The sequence below is a fragment of the Danio rerio genome, chromosome 16, assembly GCF_049306965.1.
Source record: "Danio rerio strain Tuebingen ecotype United States chromosome 16, GRCz12tu, whole genome shotgun sequence".
Lineage (NCBI taxonomy): Eukaryota > Metazoa > Chordata > Actinopteri > Cypriniformes > Danionidae > Danio > Danio rerio.
Window position 1 is genome coordinate 55,505,558 of NC_133191.1, and position 19,031 is coordinate 55,524,588.

The 19,031-nt window shown below is 39.3% G+C and overlaps 1 protein-coding gene across 2 annotated transcripts in view; it reads right to left on the minus strand.

The window, feature by feature from the left end:
- Positions 1-19,031, minus strand: part of si:dkeyp-97a10.3 — a 31,795-nt gene that overhangs the window by 9,237 nt on the left and 3,527 nt on the right. For both annotated transcript variants that reach the window (XM_073925536.1, XM_009292700.5), the window contains exons 4-8: positions 17,630-17,896; positions 11,934-12,218; positions 3,826-3,930; positions 3,681-3,742; positions 792-2,591 (exon numbers count right to left, since the gene is read on the minus strand). In XM_073925536.1, coding sequence (XP_073781637.1) covers positions 792-2,591; positions 3,681-3,742; positions 3,826-3,930; positions 11,934-12,218; positions 17,630-17,896 — 2,519 coding nt within the window. The remainder of the gene's footprint in view (positions 1-791; positions 2,592-3,680; positions 3,743-3,825; positions 3,931-11,933; positions 12,219-17,629; positions 17,897-19,031) is intronic.

Below are 19,031 nucleotides of genomic sequence, written 5' to 3' on the forward strand. Positions count from 1 at the left end.
TTTTCATTGCCTTTAAAGTGAAACAACTAAACATAAACATAACAGACATCTGCATCTGAACTCTTCATTTACTCATGCTGCACTTATGTAATGTAATATAATAGTGTATTCGTGTATTTGTGTATTTATTTAGCCTTGCAACTAAAGCGCTTCACAATCATGAGGGGAGAAGAGTCTCTCCGCATTACCACTAGTGTGCAGCCTCCACTTGGATGATGCAACGGCAGCCACAGGACAACGGCGCCACTGAGCTCACTAGATACCAGCCATCATTGGTGGAGTGGAGAGACAGTGATACAGCCAATTTGGTAGATGGGGAAGATTGGGAGGCCATGATGGGTAAGGGCCGAAGGAGAGAATGACCAGGACACCCTACTCTTTACGAGAAGTGCCATGGGATTTTTAATGACCACAAAGAGTCAGGACTTCGGTTTAACGTCTCATCCGAAAGACAGCGCTCAATGACAGTCTAGTGTCCCTTTAACTATACTGGGGCATTGGGACTCACACAGACCGCAGGTTGAGCACCACCTAATTCCACTTCCTACAGCAACCCAGTTTTCTATCGAGGTCTCCCATCCAGGCACTGACCAGGCTCAGTCTTGCTTAGCCTCAGTGAGTAACCAGTCTTGGGCTGCAGAGTTATGTGGCTGTGGGTATTTCGACTTTTCAACCCTGTTTGAGTTTCTTTCTTCTTTCTACAACTCAGCATTTCCATTTTTGGCTTAACTATACCCTGAAAACAGGAAAGCAATCTTATAAATATGGTCACTACTAATCAGGTTTCTTACCTGTTGCATATGCATTGGGTGTCCATGCATGTGATGCATCCCTGGCATCCGTTGAGGGCTGATATGCCTAATATGGGTTTGTCTGTGTGTGTTTGGAGATCTGTGTTGATGCTGGACTCTCACAGGCTGGACTTTTTGTGTACGCTCACGTGGAAGTGTTTGAAACTCTGCTGGCCGCAGAACCCGAGGTGGAGTAGGAGCCCTCTTTCCCGCTTTATTAACCTGCGGGACGGGTTGAGGAGGTCCAGGGTTCTGCAGGGCTGCTTGAGTTTGCTGGTTTCGATTGGCGAATGTGTTAATAGTCTGGGCAGTGTGTTGGCGAAGTGCCGCCTCGGTAAGAGAAACAACTGGCTGAGCTGTAACTTCTTGAGTTCTGGTGGTAGTTTGTGTCTGAGGATGTGTTTGAGGTATTGCCGTTCCCCGAGGTTGACCAATGGGGATTGGATTCTGAACTCGAGAGATTTCAGTTTGAGGTAATGCATGTCTTGGGATTTGCGATTGGACTTGACTAAACAAATTTGGATCCATTTGGGATTGGTTGTGAATGATTGGTCTTTGGAGGTCTCTTCTTTCGGGGGAGGCAGCAACTTGGGTTGCCCTGTTAGAAAGTTCAGCTTCGTGGTGTCTCTGAGGATATGTTTGAGGTATTGTTGTTCCCAAAGGTTGACCAATAGGGATTGGATTTTGACCCCGAGAGGATTCAGTTTGAGGTAATGCATGTCTTGGCGATTGGACTTGCATCTGCTCCACCACTTGACTCCACAAATCTGGGTCGTTTTGCGATTGGCTGTGCATAGCTGGTCTATGCATGTCTCTTCTTTGGGGGGAAGAAGCAGCTTGTGTTGACCTGCTGGAAAGTTCGGTTTCGTGTTGTCTCTGAGTAGAACGACCCCTTCGATTAGCCTGCTGAGGAGGTCTCGGCATCCAGTCTGAAGATTCACTGCTATCAGAGCTTTCCACTTCTTGGTTGGGATACGCCGGCGTTCCCCGCAATCGGTCCCAAGGGATCTGCTGGAGGTTTGTGTTCGTGTTCTCGAACTGATTGTTTGTGCGATATCGGTTTGAACGACCGGTTTGCTCTTCTCTTGTTGACTGCAAGTTGGCATTTCTGCGGTTTGCATTGGTTTGGTTGGAATGGTGCGAGTAGCCAGTCTGAATCAGGCTGTTGGTTTGTTGGGATCCATTTGCTGAAGCATTGTTTATTGTTTGATTGCCTGATCTTGAGTTCTGCAAGGCACTTTGAGAGTGATTTCGATGGCTGGAGTTTGTAGGTTGGTGTATTGCATTGGTTTGCATGAGGTTATTATGTTGGTTAGAGTTCTGTAATCCAGTGTGTGGAGGATTTGCATTCATGTGTTGACTATGTAGTTCTCTTTGGTCTGCATGTTGCCAGGCTGTCTGCTGTGCATCTGGAGGGTATGTGTTCAAGTTGACATGCACTGTTTGAGGTTGTGTGTTGAACTGATCAGTGTGTGGCAATGCATTGAGGCTTACATGAACAGGCTGGGAATTGCCCGTTTGTATGACAATATTAGGAGTGTGTTGTGGGAACGACCTCGGAGGGTCATTGTTGGGATTTGTTGAATTGTTGCTGATTTGATGCCCATTGTCTGGCACTGCACTGAAGTTGTGCTGGAATTCATCAGTGTTCAGATGGCCATTATGATGGAGTGAGTTTCTGGCTACGTTTTGTGCCATTGTGCTGATGTTCCCATTGTTGTGATTAGTGACGTTTTGTGGGAGCGAGCTGTGTAATGTTGGATCAGGGTGGTTTTCATTTACAAGAGCTCTGTTTGCTATCTGAGAAAGAGATTGGAAGAGATGTTAGGGCTTGGCAACAAGAGCATTGGAATTATTACAAACTACTTTTATCTGGGAACTGAGTTTCTCATCCAGAAATGGAAAATCTGTCATCATTTACTCACCATCATGCTGATTTAATCCCATAAGATTGTGGTAAATCTTTAACAAACTAATTCAAATATGTTGAATAAAACCTGATAATCATATTTTAACCCTGCTTTGTTAATTAACATTGTAATGTCATGTGCATTTACAGTATATAGCACATTTATTACATTAGATTCGTATGTATATTATGTATATTAGTAATGCATTAGCTGTATTAATTTAGTGTCTTCTAAATTTAGTTACTTTGACAGAAACCTCTCAGATTCCATAAATAACAAAAATATTTATTTACCAAATTAACCCAAGTATTACGGGTTCAAAATGTGATGAGAGATAGTGTAAATGATGAACAAATAATTAAATAAATAAACATTTTTTTAAGGAACTACTCTATTTGAATATCAAAAAAGAGCCAGAGTTGGTTCTGAAGAATCTAACTAAGGATCTGAGAATCCTTGTAGCAAACTTATGTGTGTGTTGCTTCAAGAAAACAAAAATATGATCATTAGTCGTTTATATAATTATCATTATATCGTTTTATTGATCCTTAGTTAAAATGACGCAGTGGCGCAATAGGTAGTGCTGTCGCCTCACAGCAAGAAGGTCGCTGGTTCGAGCCTTGGCCACAGCGGAATGAACCGCCAACTCATCCAGCATATGTTTTACTCAGCGTATGCCCTTCCAGCTGCAACCCAGTACTGGGAAACATCCGTACACACTCATTCACCCATACACTAAAGTCAATTTAGCTTTTTCAATTCACCTATAGCCCATGTGTTTGGACTGTGGGTGAAACCGGAGGACCTGAAGGAAACCAACGTGAACACGAGGAGAACATGCAAACTCCACACAGAAATGCCAACTGACCCAGCCGAGACTCAAACCAGCGACCTTCTTGCTGTGAGGGGACAGTGCTAACCACTAAACCACCGTCCCACACCACACAGAACCCAATAAGCAAGAATAAGTCTGTCTTACTGTCATTCCTTCATTCGGGTTGGTCTTCTGAAGTTCAATATTATTTTTGAGTCTCCGATCAACTGCAAGAATGAGCATATGAGCAGATCAGCACACTTAGCATCATGAATCAAACAATAGACAGACATCTTTAAGAGACACCTACCATTTCTCTGTCGCAGAAGCACAATGATGACAATGATAATAATGAGGAGCGCAACAAAACAGCCAACGACGATCCCCGCGACAGCCCCAGCGCTGAGACACGTACCTGCAAAGAGGATATATCACACTGATGAATTAGACTCGCAAGCACACAGAAATACATCCAGGGCATAAAGGGCAGAAAAAGAAAACACTTGAATAATAAAACATTACACACATGAATTAATTAAAAAAAATTTTTTCATACTTTGTTTTATTTCATTTAAAGTTTAGCGAAAATCTAATCATCCCAGAAGGGGTACGAGACCAGAGCTGTGAGTTTGAATGGCATATATTAGGGTATGGTGTATAGCAGGGGTGGCCAACCCTGTTCCTGGAGAGCCACCTTCCTGCAGATTTTAGTTGCTACCCATATCAAACACACCTGAACCAATTAATTAGGATCTGAACACCACGTGATAATTACAGGCAGGTGTGTTTGATATGGGTTGCAACTGAAATGTGCAGGAAGGTGGCTCTCCAGGAACAGGAACCCCTGGTGTATAGGAATGATGTAAACAGGTAAAGTCTATTTCTTGGGTTTGTTGAGCAGTGAACCAGATGTCGGACTGAGACCGGAGACTGTTGATTGAATCTGAACACGGAGGATTCAGGAAACACATAACTAGGAGGGAATCACAGCCGGAATGAGGAAAGATGCAGACACTAGAGATAAACAGGAACAGAGGGGTAAGTATAACCGAGTCATTTAAGGTTTCACTGCCCGTGAGGTTTTGTCTGTATCTCTAGCAATGACTGTAAAAAATATGGACGACGCGACAGCCCTTTTTCCCATTGAACGCCTTGAGGGCAAAACGCCTGCTTGACGGGCACAAACTGTCGCAAAAGACTGCTGAAATTGGAGCCAGACATGCGCAGAAGGACTGTCTGATGGAGCCAGAGGAGGAGCCGCGAAAATGAGCAGAGTCGAGCTTCCAATCAAACGCTTTATGTAAAATCAACTACGCCCCCCGAACTTCTCAGCATGCGTTTGCTGTCATATCAACACAAATGGATGTAATAACATTAACAAATATGAGGGCTTTATATATTCAATCGCGCCAGCTCCAGGCCGCAGCGCATAACTTACTCGCGGCGTCGCGGGCTGATTCCGGCTCGCATGCGGCAGCGCCTGCTCGCTCGGCCGCCGCATCTGGCTCGATTGACTCGGGCTGGAATTGGGTAGTGAGTCCAGGCATCCGGAGTAGGTCCAGCAGAGGTAACATTAGTCAGTCTGAGCTCTAAGAGATAAGTCTCCGGCAGGCGAGAATCTAGCCGGAACTGTGTTTTGCTATCTGGGTGGCTAGGCGTGTATCAGCAAACTAATAAAGCCCGAAAAAAGCCCTGAACTTAGCGAATAAACAGTGTTCCACCAGGATCATGTATGTCAGAAACTATAGTTTACTGCTGAACTCATTTTGTCATGGTAAAATAACACAGAAATCGAATAATAACATTTCAGTCTACTTCAGTCTCCTGCCGAAGCTCAGACGCCGCGCTTTGAGAAACTGTCAATCACAGCTGTCAATCACGATGACACGCCCAGCATTAAATTACTGCTAAAAACAAACTGTTTACAAAAATGAAGATCTGCACCTATTTCAGCACAATAACCAGTGCCTTAATCCACCAGAACTATCTTTCGGGACATTTTATTGCAAGTGTAATATTTTTTTTTATTTGGGCTCAAGTCTCCTTCATTAACACGGAGGAGGCGGGCTTTATGACTTGTACTGCAGCCAGCCCCCAGGGGGCGATCTAACGGCCGAAACCTTCACTCAAACGTAGGCTTGCGGCACACTTGATCTCTAGTGATGAGGCTGGACATTGAGTTATGGGCGGTGAGAGGTGTTATGAAGCAGGAGTGATGAGCTGGGATAACGTGTTGGTGCATGACTGATTCAGGTGAGAGGGATCTTGATGATTGGGATGACTGTAAGCGTGTTGCTTTGGGTGACTGTGAGTGGGGAGAACCTGGTCTGACTGTGACGTTAATATTTTGTAGAGGATTTTACAGCAGAAAATAATTATTTGGAACACCAAAATTAATTTATGTCAGTAAAAACATTGTTTATTAGTCATAAAACAATGAAAAACATTCAGTTTTGGGAGTCTGTTTTTGATTCATTTTCAGCAATTACATCTATTAATATTGATCCCTCTCCATTAATTGGCCTGTTTGGAGTTCCCAGTTACCATTGTATTTTTCTGAATTAATAGCTTTTCTGTCATTATTAGCTAGGCGGTGTATTTTGTTGCAGTGGATAGTTTCCTCAACCCCCATCCCATACTCAGTGGATTAAAAATGCCTTATTTTTTGTTAAATTAGAAAAAATTAAACATAGTCTTCGTGGTTCAGTGGTCAAATTTTCTAATATTTGGTTGCCTTTCTTGGAACATGTCAAATCTCTGAGACCTGAGGCAGTTAGGGTGCTTTCACACCTGCCTTATTTAGTTCGACTGAATCGCACTAGAGTTCGTTTCCCCTTTTGGTGCGGTTCATTTGGGCAGGTGAGAATGCAGCAATCGTACTCGAGTGCGCACCAAAAGCGGACCAAATAAGCATAACGAGACCTGCTTGAAGAGGTGGTCTCGGTACGCTTTCAAACGAACCCTGGAGCGGTTCGTTTGTGGTAAGAATATGATCCGTACTAAAACAGGTCCAACCGCAAAAAGTACTGCGCATTTTGGACTAATTCAGCTGACTATCGTAGGCCGATGCGCTGTGCATTATGGGATATGGAGGAAAAATATTTGTTGACAGCGCTTTACCAACAGAGAGAGAGAGAGGGGAAAACATTACCTGATGGATCGTTGGTAATATTTCCGCAAGATGACCATGTCGCAGTTTAGCTAAATTAATTCACGCCTCCTCCTGAAGTGACGAGCGATGCATTAAAACACTGTTTTCCAGCCGCGGCCGCGCTTCATTTCGAAATGTTTAGTTTGTCTAAAGCAGCGATACAATTAGCCAGCGCAGTCGTCCCTCCAGAGTAAAAGGTTTTGTTTACCTGCGGGAGTTCACTGGCATTTTTCCGCACGTGAATTCTGATCAATAAGCAGTTTAGGAAATATGTTCAACAACATCTGGCCAATGAGAGATGTGGATTTTGTCAGATGACTGCATTTTGGTTCATTTCAACTGGTTCGGACCAAAGCCAACAGTGTGGTGTGAAAACGACCCAAAGACGGCAGAAGATGCAACAATAGCCGCATTTCCACTATCAGGCCAGTGCGAGCCAGGGCTTATATCGGGCCAGGCCGGGCCAATCGCCCGGGAGGTTGAGCAGTGAGGCCGAAATCATGTCGCGTTTCCACTGTGGGGCTAGTAGCTGGCAGCGCGTCACGCAAACCCCGCCCCCAAAACATCCCCCGAATCGAACGTCACTCAAACCGCCCACTTCAGCGAGAATCATGCAGATAAAGCACACCAACACATCATCACGAAACTATTAAAATTAGGACAACCAAAACAAACAAATTACACGTTACTGTACAGCAGTACAACGCATGTCTATACGCACATGCCTGTGTGTTTTCATTCATCATATTCATTTACTCGCCGACCGACTGGCATCGAAATCCAGTGGTCTTGCCACCAACGGAGGGACCCGGAGCACAGGGAGCGCACACATCCATAATATAACACCACATATATAAATTTCTCCGTTAATAACTCGATATAAAATGTATTTTATAACATCTTCTAGACAGAATCTGTCCAACATTCATCCCAAATGCTCCGGAGAGAACTGAAACATGAGTTTTTTCCCCCTATAGGCTTTATTACTCTTCATAGGTGATTCCCTTTATTTAAAGATGTTGCTTATTATATCTTAAGTAAAGGAAAGTGTTCAGTGTTTCAGCACATAAGAGCAGCACGTAATAAAATATAGCCTATATTTCGTTGCGCTCAGCAGCAATGCACTAATAAAGCTCTTTATGTATTTAAAATTTCCTTTTTTAATTTTACCACGTCATATAAAAACATACACACTTGTTTGAGGACACAGAACACATTTTGAACTTGCAGTTTTTCCCGTCAAAAAAGTGCTGCGCGGCTGCAGACAGAAAAAAAGGTCGCCTATTTCTGCTTTCACTCACCCCGAAAATGCTCTATTTTCATGATTTGATTAATTTCATCGTATCCAAATACTTTATAAATAATATTTAAAACATTTTCCGGTGTTTATTTATTTTTATTTTTTTAGAAAATATCTAAAATCTTTTTTTCAAAGAGGCTTTTGAAAAATGAAAGTTTAATATAAATTTGAAACAGTTTGATATAGTACCTAATTTTTATAGCTATAGCTTTTGTTAGTTTTATATTGGTTTATTTATTTAATGTGATTTTATTATAGGCCTATCTAATATTTGTAATTCTTTAAATTATTTCAATATAGGGCTATTTTATCTAGATATGACACTATTGTTTTGAGCCTACAAAAGTGGACATGAAATTTGTAAAGTTTAATGTCCTACTGTTGTATTCATATAGTGTATTATCTCGAAAATAAATTAAAACAATAAAAATAAAAGAAAAAAGCCGCTCGCGGCATCAACAGAGCTATGAATGGAGCGCTCTTTTTTTCGGTCTCACACACATACACAGGCATCTAAACGCGCAAAAACACACACAGTATTAAACTTGACAAAACCTCTTGAAAACCTTTACTGTCTGCTGTGTCTTTAATATGGTGTAAAGATTATTATGCGTTATTGAAACATCAAAGATGCAGCAAAGAAAGATCATTTTATGCAACAGCCTACATTTAAAAGAGAAACTTAAGGGCGATCATATGCAAAAAAGACCCCAGCCTATAATTTGTTCCAGATGTTTTCTTTCCCTTATTTATTTATTTGTTTGGCGCATGTACTCGAGTGCGATCGGAAAACTGTGCCCGCCTCTCCTTTCACTCCGCCCCGAAGCCCCGGCTGGCCCTCCTTGGCCCAAGGTATTCGGCGGGCCGAAAAAGGCTGGCCGTTGGCCCCGAGAAAGCCCCGCTTTGGCCCGATTAGGCCCCGGAAGTGACAGTGGAAACGCCACTGGCCTTGGCTCGCCCTGGCTCGCTCGCTTTAGGCGCGATAGTGGAAACGCGGCTAATGTAACATTTATTACCCTTGGTCCGGACCAAATGAAGCTAACTACAGGTGTGAAAGCACCCTTACTGTGTAGTGAATGGTTGCCGATCTTGCATTTCTGTTTTGATCTGTGCCTTCCAGATGAGTATTAGTGCTGCTGATATGGCACAAGCATACAACTCTTTCTTGACATAAAACCACATGTTTGAAGAACATGCCACCCCCCAGCCTATTTAGTTTAATATATTGTCCCTTTTCTCTTGCTTTTAATTTTTTCTTTTCTTTTATTTCTTTCATTACCATTGTTTATTTACTTAATACACCAAGCTGTCAACCTCAACTTCTGTTACCGACTTATTTATATGCTAGGGCTGTAACGATACACGATATAAAATCGAAATCGCGACACTCAGATCTACGATCCTGTGTCGCGGTGTGATAAGGGAGAATCGCGACACACCCCGTAGCTTTCCAATAACGTCACGCGTGCCTGCAAAAGTTGAGCTAGTTGAAGAAGAACGTGAGGAAACACTTTTTTTTCCGCTGGACATTACGAGCACTGCTCTGTTTAAGCCCTCGCGATTAGCGTTTAACCGGGAGAGCTCGCACAGAGCTCTTAGTAAGGGACTGTCTGAATGTGTCAGGAATATAAAAAAAAACAACTTAACCCCTCTTGACAACAGACAACGGCAGAAACATTGCCAGTGCTGTCAAAGCATTGTTGTTAATGTGGCTGCGCAGAGAGGGATGGGCGTTCACCAGATGCCCCGACTCCTCTCTGCAGAGGAAACTTTTCTGTAACCGTGCTGTGCGCTTTCTGTTTGAACCTTTGAGAGTTAACGTTACGTGCTGACTGACAGCGCGATGCGTGAGGCCAGGAAACAGGAGGAAGCTTTCAGTTAAGATGAACACAGTTTCTATAGTTATACTTTATTTAGAGATAAAGGTATATGACTCTGGTTATAATCACTCTATCTTGCTGGAGTTTATAGCCGTTTCGCTTTACTTCAGGACGCATAATGCCGCTCTGAAGGTCTAATCGCTGTTTTAAGTTATCCAGAGCTGTATGAATGTACAAATCCTGAATATCACAATATTATTAATTATTACAATTGTAACAAAAAAGACAGCAACACTTATGCACAATCGATACCCAGCTGATTCATAAGAGGACCGCGCTTCTCTTCTTTTTTCCTTGTCAACATAAAGGCAGTGAGATGCGCCTTGTTTTTGGCTTATAAAGCATGTATGTACATTAATGCAATAGCATATTTAAACAACAAAACTGTTTACAAAAAGTCTACATAATCGCGCGTTGTTGTTGTCTTTTCATCACGCAGCATGCGCACTTGAACCGCGAGGGAGAGAGAGGAAACCATCAGGACATATTCTTTAAAATAATGATTTCTAATAAAATGTAAAAGGTTTTGTTATTATAATAATAACAGCGGGCATTAAATAAATGCATATTTTCCGTGGAGCGGGCAATTTGAGGAAGTCTGCGATTTTTATTTGACGGAAGAAAAAACATGATTGGAAAAAAACAGCCTATGCCGGTTGTTAAAAAGAATAGGCTAAGTCAGTATTTTCGTTTTGTAATATAAATTAATTATTTAAATGAAAATAATTTAGGGCAGTCCTATTTATTTTATTCATTTTATTTAGATTATTCTGTTCTTCTGTGCTAAACACTGCAGGTGCGTGAAGATGCTCAGTTGTTCTGTTATTAATATGCTAGCATTTAAAAATAAATCAGTAGCCTATTTTAAAATGCAATATTTATTGTGTCAGACACAAAATAGACACGTCAATTTGTTTAATATAAAATTAATAGTAATCTGACCAGTTAACCGTTATTATAATAACCGATTAATGAGCAGCGGTTGTCTGTTAGCAAAATTAACCGAAATGAGCATCCCTAGTAGCCATTTAATTTACTTTTTTCTATGTAAAAGAACTTGATTGAAAAATAATTTTTAACATGCTTGAACCATCTACACAATGGAGTTTAGTTCTGTTTGGTTTTTCAAAAGTATTTTGTTACAAAGAAAACAAAAATGATATAATTTTATTTAATAAAAAGATAGTTTTAAAATCTTTTTTTCCCCATCCCACCCGAAAAAAAAAATCGTGATACGAATCGAATGGTGGGTCAAAAATCGTGATACGAATCGAATCGTGGGTTTGGTGTATCGTTACAGCCCTATTATATGCTCAATTTGAAAATGCATGCACATCATATATTGTTTATGCACATCATATACTGTGTTGTACAATATGAGGGTTACAGTGTAGTTTATTTTGATTCTAATCAATTTTGTAATGTTATGTACTGTTTTTTTCCTGTTTGTGCTGTTATTGTCTTTTTTTTCTACTTTTGTTTGTTAATCATCAAAAAAATCCAATAAGTAAATCTTTAAAAAAAAAAAAAAAAAAAACATTCAGTTATTGAAACTTCCGGGACAATGCATATTTTCTACGTTTACAAAATAAAAACTGAATCAATTGAACAGAAACATGCCATAGGAAATGGAGAAAGGGCACAAAGGGCAAAGAAAAAAAACCCACACATGAATAATCGAGCTAGCAAACAGGAGAAAATATCCTGCACAGAAAATCACTGTGGGCGGATGGAAATTATGACTCCTTTCTGAGAGGTGACACATGAATTTATCAGTCCAGTGGTTGATTATTACTCCCTCTCTGGTCAAGAAAATGAATGTCAGGCTGAAGAATGACCCGACAGATGCATCCGTCACCTATGGAGCCAGGTCAGTCTCAAGAATATACATTTAGAGAAAAAAAATATTCATACACGCACAGATCAACTCACAATTCACATTTATAAAATCCAAATTGTGAATTAAAAAATGTGGTTTTGGTTTCCTTAGTAAATGTTAAAAGCTCATAAAATCAATAAAGACAGTATGTATGTACTAGTTTAGAGACTAATCTGGCCCCATAGTCACCGAACTGTCATTAACTCACCCACAATGGCCAGGTTAATCTGCTGACTTGATGCCCCTCCCGTGATGCCATTGTGTGCGGTGCAGACGTAGCTGCCGCTCTGATTGGTGGAGAAGATCTGCAGGGTCAGCGAGCCACTCGCTGATTGGCTGGAGCTGACCGTCTGGCCGTTGATTTGCCATGTGAAGGATGCAGGAGGCAGAGAGGCAGATGTACAGCTGAGAAGCACCGACTGACCCACTGTAGCGTCTCCACCTCCAACACACTGATTAGAGCTCTTTGTCAGCTGGGGAGAATCTGGACCATCTGAGGAAGCAGCAACAGCAAGCATTAATTAAAAGTAATTAATGATTTATTAATCATTATAAATGTTTTTTTAAAGGCTCATCATACTACAAGTTAAAACACAAAAACAACTTAAAAAAAAAAAAAAGCGCTAAGACCAAAATGTCTCTCTCTCTCTCTCTCAGTTTTTCGGGACTCTTTATCAGAAGAAGAAAAGTTAAAACTCAAAAACTAGATCAATGGAAGCGAATTGCCTGAATGCACTGACTTTTTTCCTGACATATGCGTAAGACCAAAAATAAATGAAGAGGACTTTGCACTTTTATACTGGATTTTTCAAAATGATGTTCGTTTCACTGTTTTTAATTCTGTTGGTGGAAAATGTATTTATTCATTCTGTGTTAAAGTGTTAAACAAAGGAAAACTAAAAAATAAGATTGACACACCCTGGAGAAAATTTTTGAAAGTTAAAGATGAAATAATGCTAGTATGGGAAGCAATTTATAAGCCACCATTGACAAAACGGGTTGGAGATATTCAATGGAGAATACTCCATGGTATTGTTCCTGTAAATGCTTTTGTGTCTATTTTAAACTCTGATGTTACAGATTTATGTCCTTTTTGTAATTGTAGAGAGACAATTTTTCATTGTTTTCTTAAATGTGAACGATTATTTTCATTATTTGAGTTTTTAAAGGAATTGTTTGAATTGTTTGGAGATTTTCTCTGATGTTTGTTTCATTTTTGGAGTGAAAATTGGGGGGAAAAAGAAGAATGTTTGTAAAATGTTAAATTATTTGGTAGGACAAGCGAAAATAGCAATTTACATAACAAGAAAGAAAAAATAGAACAAAGCACTGATTTAGATGTTTTGTTGTGTTTTAAATGTATAATAAGGGCTAGAATACAGATAGAATTTAATTATTATAGATTGATGGATAATATTGTAGGTTTTAAAGATATTTGGGATTCAGATGGAAAGATATGTACTGTTATAGGAGAGAACTTATCTTTTTCTGAATTATTTTAAAAGAAAAAAATGTGTTAATGTAATTATTTTAATGATCTTATACTGACTGTGTTTTGATTCCTTTTTAAAAAGGCAAAATAAAGTTTGTTAAAATCTAAAAAAAAAACCTCTCTATATATATATATATATGTGTGTGTGTGTGTGTGTGTGTGTGTGTGTGTGTGTGTGTGTGTGTGTATATGTATGTATGTATGTATGTATGTATGTATGTATACACACACACACACACACACACACACACACACACTTATTAATTTATAAATGTTTTTGTCAGATATATATATATACATATACACCTGACAACAGTAGTCACCGATCTAAGTTTTAGGGAAAACAAATAATAACTTGAGTTTTAGTTGATCATCTGGAATCAGAAGTGGCTTATATGAAAGGCAAAGGCCTCTAGATTACGCTTATTTTACCACAATAAAATATGATCATGCCTTGATTTTGAATGATTTCATTAGGACAGTAAGGTCTGACTCTAGAAAAAAGTCTTGTCACTGAACAGAAATAATGTCCAGTATAGAATATAAAGTCCTGCTGCAGTGGAGACAGAATGAATATTGTGTCTGACTCCATCATGAGCTTGGAGGACTGCATCCATACATCTCTGACATGACTCAAATCACTGATTAATAAAGTCATCTGGAATGGCAAAGAAAGCGTTCCTGCAGGACTCCCAGAGTTCATCAAGATCCTTTGGATTCATCTTCAATGCCTCCTCCTGCATCTTACCCCAGACATGCTCAATAATGTTCATATCTGATGACTAGGCTGACCAATCCTGGAGCACCTTGACCTTCTTTGCTTTCAGGAGCTTTGATGTGGAGGCTGAAGTATGAGGAGCGCTATCCTGCTGAAAAATTTGCCCTCTCCTGTGGTTTGTAATGTAATGGACAGCACAAATGTCTTGATACCTCAGGCTGTTGATGTTCCCATCCACCCTGCAGATCTCTCGCAGAGATGTTACTGAATGAAACCCCAAACCATGATTTTTCCTTCACCAAAACTTGACTGATTTCTATGAGAATCTTGGGTCCATGTGGGTTCCAGTGGGTCTTCTGCAGTATTTCTGATGATTGGGATGCAGTTCAACAGATGATTCATCTCATCAATACACAAGAGTGTATGGGTGTTTCCCAGTGATGGGTTGCAGCTGAAAGGGCATCCGCTGCATGAAACATATGCTGGATAAGTTGGCAGCTTATTCTGCTGTGGTGACTCCTGATGAATAAAGAAACTAAGTCGAAGGAAAATAAATGACTGAACTTACGTGAAAATGTGTCCTTTATTAAATCACTTTTAAGTATTGTTTTCAGTAAACACACTTATGTGATCTATATATACTCTTATTTTATTGCAATCCAAGCCATAAAAACAAGAATAAAAAATTAAAATGATTTAAATGTTACCTTAATCACACGCACACTTAAATACACATACATGTTCATAGCAAATAAAAATGCTATGCACAAAACAATGTGCATTTGTATGTCTATTCACGTAATATGACAAATGTAAAAAACAACAACTAAATTATATTAAATATAAATACATTAATAAAATAATATAACAAAAGTGTAATAAACTTTTTAACACAAATTTAACAGAATAATTAAACCATATATAAATGTAAATATGAAAATGATGCAGATTTATAATAATTCACTATATTTAAAACTTTAAAAAACTAAAACAGTGTCTAAGTACTACAAAACCCCCACAGAATTAAATACAAATAAAAAAAGGTTTTATGCAAATAAAAACTATTTGCTCCTCCATCTGCCATAGGCTGGATTATTGGTTGTGACTGTTGTCATGTTCCTTCAGACAGATTGTAATTAGTCACTAGTGGGGCAGAAATTAACCCAAATTATTTATTGTATTTGTCCAACAAACTGGAACACTACAAGTGCTTTTGTCATTGGATTCATGTTACATGTCTGGCGCTGTTTTTGAAAGCATGCTGTCATGCAACTGAGTTAAAGGAAATTGTTATTTTATCAAAGCAAATGCAAACATGTTAAAGTACTACTTATAATAAATTCAATTATTTTTTACCTTTCATAAAATTAATGTTGTTTTATGATTTTAGTTAGTTTTAGAAAGTTTGTAATGTGTTTTTACTTATTCATATTTAATTAAGTACATTAAGTTCAATTAACTGTAAACTGTGACTTTATTTTGATGATCTGTTTGTTGAATTTACGTTTCATTGCATCTACGTGCCAACTAATTCTCATTAGGTTATAAGTAGACTGTTAGGTTGGGGTTAGTGTAAGTTGACTTGTACTTGCAAAGTTTCTTATAGTCAGTTAAATGTTTGTTGAAGGAGCAGTATCAACTATCAAATGGACAATCAAAATAAAGTGTTAGCCAATATTTTATTCAATTTAATGTTTGGAAAATGTTTTATATATTGTATTAGAGGATATATGAGCAGAAATTAAAAGTGTTACACCAGAACAATAAACAAATAAATAAATAAATAAATAAATAAATAAATAACATTATTTTAAATATTTAACGCGTTGAAAGAAATAACGCAAATAATGCAGTTGCAGTTTTTTTTTTATTTCCTGTTGTGACGGACGTGTGTTTAGGGACAGTGGGCAGCAGAATAGTGCAAGTGGTGCTCGCTGCAGAGCCATTTGAGGAGAGGTGAGCTCCAGAGAGGGGGAGCTTAAGCTTGAGCTCCACCTTTTTTGCACTTCTTCTAAGAGTGATGTCAGTGGGGGTAGGGTTAGGGGTGGGGTTGGTGTACGCATTAAAACAGCTTACAGGAGGAGGAGCGACAGCTCATGCTCCCCCTCTCTGGAGCTCACCTCTCCTCAAATGGCTCTGCAGCGAGCACCCTCTCGAATAGTGAGCGAACCCCCCCTTCTTCACTTTCATCCGCTACACCGACCGTCTCCCTCATGGTCCCCGCTTTCATCAGCAAAAAGGTCACTTTCTTTTTCACTTTCGGCCTGAAGGCGGCGTGATTGCCGTTTGCCTAAAGCGCCAGTTCAGCTTGCCCCGGCCCTGCGCGTGTTTGACGTGTACAGTAAGAAGACCAAGGACGTGTGTGATTAATTACACAAATTTTTTTTTTCATTTGACAGCCCTAATATATATATATATATATATATATATATATATATATATATATATATATATATATATATATATATATATATATATATTTTTTTTTTTTTTTTTTTTTTTTTTTATGTTTATTAGTCAAAAAAACAACAAAGACCCTCCAGTTATTGAAACTTCTGTGACGATTCATATTTTACCGAAGTCACTCATTAATTTTCTTTTTGGCTTAGTCTCTTTATTAATCTAGGGTTGCCACTGCGGAATGAACCGCCAACTTAACTAGCATATGTCTTACTCGGTGGATACCCTTCCAGCTGCAACCCAGTACTGGGAAACACCCATACACTCCTATTCATACACATACACTATGGCCAATTTAGCCTATTCAATGCACCTATTGCACAGGTGTTTGAACTGTGGGGAAACCGGAGCACCCGGAGGAAACCCACACCAACATGAGGAGAACATGCAAACTCCACACAGAAATGCCGACTGACCTAGCTGAAACTCAAACCAGCTTCTTGCTGTAAAGCGATTGTGCTATTTACTGCGCCACTGTGACACCCATTTTAACATCTTCATTCATTATTTTCTTTTCAGTTTAGTCCCTTTATTAATCTGGGGTGGTCACACAGCAGCACATGTTCTTGCAGCCGCAACCCAGTACTGGGAAACACCCATACACTCTCATTCATTCACACACATACACTACGAACAATATAGCTTACCAACTTCACCCGGAGAAAACCCACGCCAACACGGGAAGAACAAGCAAACTCCACACAGAAATGCCAACTGGCCCAGCCGGGGCTCGAACCTGCAACCTTCTTGCTGTGAGCCGACATCGCTACTCACTGCGACGCCCCTATATTACCAAATTACTTTTAATCATTGATCTTGAACTAGATTACTTAAAACACTATCTTCGAATACAAAATGTAAACTGAATCATTTCTTAATGGACACTGATCCCAGATTGCACATCTGGCAACTCAAAAACTGCTGCAACTCGCAGCCCAATTGTTAAAAAAGGAGATAAAAACGAGTAAATCTACCTCAAAAACTAATTAAAACTAACCGAATTTGAAACAAAAACTAATGAAAAATCAAACTATTATAACCCTAATCTCTTTCAGCTTTACTAATTAGACTTAAATATGTAATATTTGTGTTGATGATTGAATGTTTGTGCTGATTTGCGTTGTCTGTTTTGTTCAGTGTATGCAAATGTGGACATACGGTCCAAGACAAACTTCCCCATTCGGCACGATAGTGTATTGTGTAAGTAAATATAACTACTTTCTGAGTGACTCACAGTAGATGTTGAGGTTTCCTTTGGCTGTCTGAGCGCTGACGGGGTTGCTGACAGTACAGGAATATTGTCCAGAGTCTTGTCTGCTGGCCGAGTTGATGAGCAGAGATCCAGAGCTGATGCTGATGTGGGAATCAGAGGATAGAGGAGCTCCTGCTTTCCCCCAAACCACACTGACCTGAGACCCCGCAGTCCAGCTGCAGCTCACAGACACATTCCCTCCTTCCAGAGGCAGAGACGGCAGAGAGAGACTCACACCGCTCACTGCATCTACACACACAAACACACAGCTGAAGTCAGAATTATTCGCCCTCCTTTTTTAAATATTTCCTATGTTTAACAGAGCAAGGATTTTTTCCCAGTATTTCCTAATATATTTTTTCTTAAAGAGAAAGTCTTACTTGGTTTATTTTAGTTAGTATAAAAGCAGTTTTTAATTTTTAAAAAACATTTTAAGGTCAATATTAGCAATATCTTTTTTCAGTTATCTAACTTTTGTTATACGTTGACCTTTTACCTTACATTTGCCTAATTACTGTAATTAACTTACACTCACCGGCCACTTTATTAGGTACACCTTACTAGTACCGGGTTCTACCCATTTTTGCCTTCATAACTGCATTAATCCTTCATGGCATAGATTCAACAATGTAATGGAAATATTCCTCAAGAGATTTTGCTCCATATTGACATGATAGCATCGCACAGTTGCTGCAGATTTGTCGGCTGCACATTCATGATGTCAATCTCCCGTTTCACCACATCCCAAAGGTGCTTGTTGTCTATGTTGTTGTTTTTACCATTAAAAACTAGTATTTTTAAATGGTTATGGTTAAAATAGGGTAATTTTAATAGTTTAATCAAATTTATTCAACTTTTGGAAAGTGACGCCGTCATTGTCCCGCCAACCCCCAGGGGGGTCCCGACCCCCACTTGGGGAACCACTGTTCTAGTCAGTCCTGTGGGCATACGTAGAATCATATTGTCATAACAGGCAGAAAGACTACTACTATTATTAATTAACAAACTATTCTTTTTAGTCAGCATTGTGGGCATATGTAGCATTATACTTTCATAACTGGTGTAAATACAACTACTATTATTAATCAGCCAATATTCAAAGTCACTTTAATGTGCATATGTGGCATTATACTTCCATAACTAGTGTAAATACAACTACTATTATTAATCAGCCATTATTTAAAGTCACTTTAATGTGCATATGTAGCATTATACGTTCATAACAGGTTTAAATACAACTACTATTATTAATCAGCCATTATTTAAAGTCAGTTTTGTGTGCATATGTGGCATTATACTTCCAGAACAGACGTAAATACAACTACTATTATTAATCAGCCATTATTTAAAGTCACTTTAATGTGCATATGTGGCATTAAACTTC